At 44.2% G+C, this 5,440-nt stretch overlaps 1 protein-coding gene across 1 annotated transcript; it reads right to left on the reverse strand.

The window, feature by feature from the left end:
* Positions 1 to 264: 264 nt before the first annotated feature.
* On the reverse strand, positions 265 to 3,184 carry LOC119271147 (sodium/potassium/calcium exchanger 1-like). Its single transcript, XM_037553078.1, has 7 exons — positions 2,858 to 3,184; positions 2,249 to 2,356; positions 1,962 to 2,090; positions 1,692 to 1,820; positions 1,404 to 1,532; positions 1,133 to 1,314; positions 265 to 656 (listed from the first exon to the last, which is right to left on the reverse strand). Exons 1-7 carry the CDS (start codon positions 3,081 to 3,083, stop codon positions 627 to 629), a joined length of 933 nt encoding a protein of 310 aa, XP_037408975.1. The 5' UTR covers positions 3,084 to 3,184; the 3' UTR covers positions 265 to 626.
* Between the last annotated feature and the right edge of the window lie 2,256 nt (positions 3,185 to 5,440).

The following is a 5,440-nucleotide window of genomic DNA, read 5'->3' on the forward strand; positions in this document are numbered from 1 at the left end:
TCATATCATTCCTTAAACTTCCGCCACTTCAGAAGAAGCAGAAGCACGTCACTTCACTTCCGCCTCGCAGCGCAATTGAGGTAGTCATGGTCGCCATGTTTTTAAGGCGTCGCCTTACGGGGACGCTTAGACGCCATGACATAATTATGCTGCTGTAACTGGCCAAACTCATATCGCAGACATATGTATATATAACGGAGGATTTGCTGGCAGCAGTGTGATTAACGACCAATCAGATCAACATGTAACCATAAAACCATTCCGTTGCTAGTCAGCCGTTGCCGAACAGATTCAGTACGAATAATACACCTACGTTCAGATAAACACCAGAGGAGACTGAACAGATCAACAAGTGTAGACACCTTAATGTTCTGCAGCAAGCCCATTTCTAAGATAAGTAATAACTAGCGGCCATTACAGCTCGCATAACTGTAAAAGCATCACTAAAGCAACAAAAGGCATTGCCATGTGAGCAGAATCTACCTAACTAAATCATACTATCTAGGTATTAACACAACATAATTTCACTGGCTGTTAGTTGGAGCCATCGCATTCATCTTTCCTCAGAATAAGTCGAAGCGTGCCTCTCAGGGCAGTTGCGGTAGTCATGATTGAGTACATATTCCTTACAGCCTTCGTTTTTTCTGTGGCTTTGCCTGGTACACAGGAGGATCTAGTCAGTGATAAATATAACAACTGCTTGTAAGTGGAAAAAATGATTCCAACGGAGGACATGGCATGGTCATATGATAGCTAAATGGATGATTTTACTGGCAATAAAAGAAAGAATACCATCAGGACAAGTCATGTGCAGCTCTAAAAATTATTACATTGTAAAGATTAAGATACGCTAGTCATATCGATTTTTGGGACATGTCAATGAGAAATATCAATATGGAGGTTGCTTGCTTAACGCATACATTATATCATCCGGATAAAAATAAATGTGATGGCCCTAGGAATACAAGGGCTAAGGCAGAATGAAAAGTAATATGTAATACACAGAACATCTGCAGCTGGCTCAGTAGTCAAGACAGTGGGATTAGTTATTCAACCATATTTTACAAATTTGCCTATGAAGCAATTAATCTAGAGGCACACGGGTACGAGTAGAATTCCGTGTAGAGCTTACCGTCTTCCTGTAGTACTCATTTTCAGCTCTCAACTCTTCATTCTGCTTCTTCAAAGACTTGTTCTCCTCTGTCTTGAAATGCAACTCCAGTTCGAGCCTCTGAATCTGTTCAGCCTCGAGCTCTTTCGTCTTGCGAACAAGCTGCAGCCTCAGCCTCTGATTCTCAGCTCTCAGATACTCACCTGCATTGATACAAAATATATTATCGAGAAAAGCATTGTGTATTTTGAAATATGCGAGCACTAGGAGCTAGTGATTATCTTTTGTATACCTTGACTTGTTTTGTTCTGGATCTCGATTCCAATCGGTTGCACTCCGTTGGGTGTCACGGTTGCTTTCCTCTTCCTTCCTTGCTCCCAGCCTCCAATCTGAACGTAGTTGCCTACAGAAACATACTTGTCTGCATTTAAACATTTTATTTGCACATTACTCACAATGTAATCAATCTGACAGATAACGACGCACGCTTTCTACTCATGATGAAAGTGAAACTGCATACATGGATACTGTGTTCTAAAATAAGTACCAATTGCAAGGTATGATGAATACTTCTTTATACCTTGACCTTCTTCGTTCTGGATCTCAATTCCAGTAGCCTGCAGTTCGTTTCGTTTAGCAGTTACTTCTCTCTTCCTTCCTTGCTCCCAGCCTCCAATCTTAACGTAGTTGTCCTCAGAAACGTGCTCGTCTGCATTTAAACATTTCATTTGCACACCATTCAAAGCGCGATCAATCTCCGAGATAACGAAGCATGCATTCGACTCATGATGAAACTGCTGTGTTCTATAAGTACAGATTGCAACAAGGTGTGATCAACACTTCTTTATACCTTGACCTTCTTCGTTCTGGATCTCATTTCCGGTAGCCTGCGGTTCGTATCGTTCGGCGGTTGCTGTTCTCTTCATTCCCTGCAGCCCGCCTCCAATCTGAACATAGCTGTCCTCAGAAACATGCTCGGCTGCACTTAAACATTCCATTCGCACACCACTCAAAATGTAGTAATTCTCAGAGATAACAAAGCACACATTCTAATTCTACTCATGATGAACTGCATACATGGATATTATGTTCTATAAGTAACAGTTGCAAGAAGGGGTGGTCAATACTTGTTTATACCTTCATCTTCAGAAGCCCGTGGTGTATTTAGTTTGGCGTCTCCTTCTATGTTCCTTCCCTGCAGCTCACCTTCACGCGGAAAACGGCTATCCTCAGAAACCCCCTCCTCTGCAACAGACATTTTCCATTTGCAACACCACTCAGGTTTCAAAAATCCAATCAATCTCACAGATATAGCACCAATTGCATGGAAAATCAAGAACATCGTCGATCTACACTACAGCTAGTACTAATTGCAGGAACATTTGAGTTTACGATCCAGTGGTACCAAATGCTCTGCTCCTGGGAACTGGTTTTTCTAGAGGGCGTGGAAACTGTGTTGACTGCATAGAAACCAAACGCATTTGGCTGATCGTTGACCAGGATTCAAACTGTGGAGTCGATCGATTCAACGATTTCCCCGAGAAAACCCTAAATCAGGGTCTGAACCCCCGAAAAATCCCCCAATCTATCGGGGAAGCATCCTAGAAGCCGCTTGCGATTTCCGGAGCTGCGAGCCATGCGAGATGGAGGCGGCGAGAAATCGAAGCAAGGGGTGACCGTCCACGGCGATAGAAAATGAAAATGTAATTAAGGAAGTGCGTGCGAGTGAGACTCCCGCTTAATTACCGTCGCAATCGCCGGCGGCGCCCTCCCTCCCGGCGGGCGCGTGGGCCTCCGACGCCGTCTCCTCGCCCGCATTCTCCTCCTCCTGCTGCTGCCCCTGCTCGAAACCGGAATCGGAGTCCGTCCCGTCTTCATCGTCGTCTTGCCCTTGGTCGACGGCGACGCCATTGTTGAATGTCTCCCACCACTTTTTGAAGTCGTCAGGTACGTCGGCGGCGGTGGTGGCCATGCGGATGTTGGCCGGAGCGAAAGCGGAAGACTCTCGTGCTTCTCACTCTCCCCCTCTCTCTCTCAGGAGTCCGGTTGTGATTTGCGAGTGGTGGGTGCGGACTGACGACGAAATTATCGAGTTTACTTAACTTTTCACCTTTCCACTGTACCCACGCGCTGCAATTCCATTCCATTTTCCTAAAGAAAAAAAATCAAAATGCTACTCAAAGAAGCATCGGTATTCATTTCATTCCTGCGGCTAAAGCATCTGTATTCTAAACTCCCCCTCCGAAGTTTTTCTCTAATGCGATGCTTTGTGTTGCTACACAGAGCATAGGAGCCGGCCGCTGCTTCTACAAGTTCATGGGTTTTTATAAGGTGATGGATAATGGAGGGGAATCGATCTATTACTGCTCTCCGAAGTAGTAGCAATTTCGATCGAATACAGGGTTCAGTTTCTTGCAAAAAGGGAAACTACAGGAAGATATCTAGGTAGCCGCCGCCGGGTTCTGCCTTGATCCTCTGCATGCCCCTTCTCGTGGGCGAGTTGCGCTTAAGTAGATGAGGTCTTGGTCGCTACCCATTCTGGGCCGTAGTAGCGAGAATTGGGCTTGTGTCCGCGGCTGGGCCACGCACTCCTGGGCTGGACCTCTCCTGCAGGTGGGGCTCCTTCGTCAGCGACGCCGACAGTTTTAACAAGTTTCCTCTGCTAATACAGAGATACAGAGGAGGCGGCAGGATTTGCTCATGGTGTGACGCCAATGGATGTAGAAGGAAGAAGATTTCGGCACCCCGAAAGATTTGGATGTATTTTTCAATTCTATAAGGTTGTTTCTATAACAACATGTTTTACTTAATATATGGCATTTGACTTTTTTAAATAAAGTAATACAATGTCACCGTCACCTACACTAAATCGACTCTTGTTTCTTTTCCGGCGAGGAGAACAAGCATAGATCCTACACATTGGTGGAGATGCACAATCAACATCCCTAATGTTGTTGTTTTTTAGTGATCAAGAGCAACACTCTCTCCATTCGACTTTCAAGGTTTTATTGGACACTCCCTCCATTCTGATATATAATGTATATTTCTCTGGTGCTAAGTCACATTTTTAAGTATGATCAAGATTATAGTACATCTTTTTTTAGTTGTATAGTACATCTATCATTCTATGAACTTGGTCAAACTGATGAACACACTGTGAGTTACAATGATGTTAAGATCATTGTCTCTTTGTCTAAATTTATTATTCCATAGCAACACACGGGCATTCAGTTAGTATAATGTACACTTCTCCGGTGCTAAGTCACATTTTTAAGTGTGATCAAGATTATAGTATGTTATAGAATATCTGTTAGAGTACATCTTTTTTTAGTTCTATAGTACATCTATCATTCTCAGGTCAAACTGAAAGAAATTTAACTTGACACAAGATTAGTCCTTCAAAACCCGAATAAGGAGAGTATGTCGGAAGACATGGAATCGACCACAAGATAAAGAGGTCAGTCATGAAGTTTATGCTAGCACATTGTTCATCTAACCGTGTAGTGGTGCTCTTATACTTTTCAAACAGAATAAATGATATAAACGACACGGTGAATTATCAATATAAGGAAGCTACATAAAAGTAGACAATCCTCATCCAAGAAAAGAGTCGATGTATTCCAGATTGCCTAGATATAGGGATGCAGATGGATGTGTCCGCAAGGGCCCACGACCATGCAAAATTGATGATTTTGTTAATTAGCTTGGTTTTTAAAGTAGCAGTAATTAGCCTATTTCCGGTCTCGCAGACCCGTCCGTCCCCGTGCCTCCCTACCCAGAAAGCCTTTTCCTGGAATGTCATTTCCAAGTCATACCTAGAGAGAGTGTTGTCCCTCGACATAAGCTGGTGGTTGCTGACTTCGCTTTCGGATTCGTGGCCAGCGGGATAAGCGTATCAAAGTCACTAGAACAAAGTGGTGGAAGCTCAAGGGGGAGGTAGCTCAGGCGTTCAAGGAGAGAGTCATTAAGGAGGGCCATTGGGAGGAAGAAGGGGATGTGGATAATATGTGGATGAAGATGGCGACTTGCATTCCTAAGGTGGCCTCTTAGGAGTTTGGAGTGTTCAGGGGAAGGAGAAGTGAAGCTAAGGATAGCTGGTGGTGGAATGATGATGTCCAGAAGGCGATTCAGGAGAAGAAAGATTATTTCAAACGCCTATACCTGGATAGGAGTGCAGACAACATAGAGGAGTACAAGATGGCGAAGAAGGTCGCAAAGCAAGCTATCAGTGAAGCAAGGGGTCGGGCTTATGAGGACCTCTACCAGCGATTAGGCACGAAGGAAGGCGAAAGGGACATCTATAAGATGGCCAAGATCCCAGAGAGGAAG

The sequence above is a fragment of the Triticum dicoccoides genome, chromosome 3A, assembly GCF_002162155.2.
Source record: "Triticum dicoccoides isolate Atlit2015 ecotype Zavitan chromosome 3A, WEW_v2.0, whole genome shotgun sequence".
In the NCBI taxonomy this organism is placed as follows: Eukaryota; Viridiplantae; Streptophyta; class Magnoliopsida; order Poales; family Poaceae; genus Triticum; species Triticum dicoccoides.

What these genes read in the sequence shown, in the direction of transcription:
- LOC119271147 (XM_037553078.1), bottom strand. Translation starts at nt 3,083, where the DNA reads ATGGCCACCACCGCCGCCGACGTACCTGACGACTTCAAAAAGTGGTGG. An exon ending in CGCCGCCGGCGATTGCGACG is followed by an intron (nt 2,357 to 2,857) that starts GTAATTAAGCGG and finishes TGTCTGTTGCAG; the next exon opens with AGGAGGGGGTTTCTGAGGAT. An exon ending in CCAGAACGAAGAAGGTCAAG is followed by an intron (nt 1,821 to 1,961) that starts GTATAAAGAAGT and finishes GTTTAAATGCAG; the next exon opens with ACGAGCACGTTTCTGAGGAC.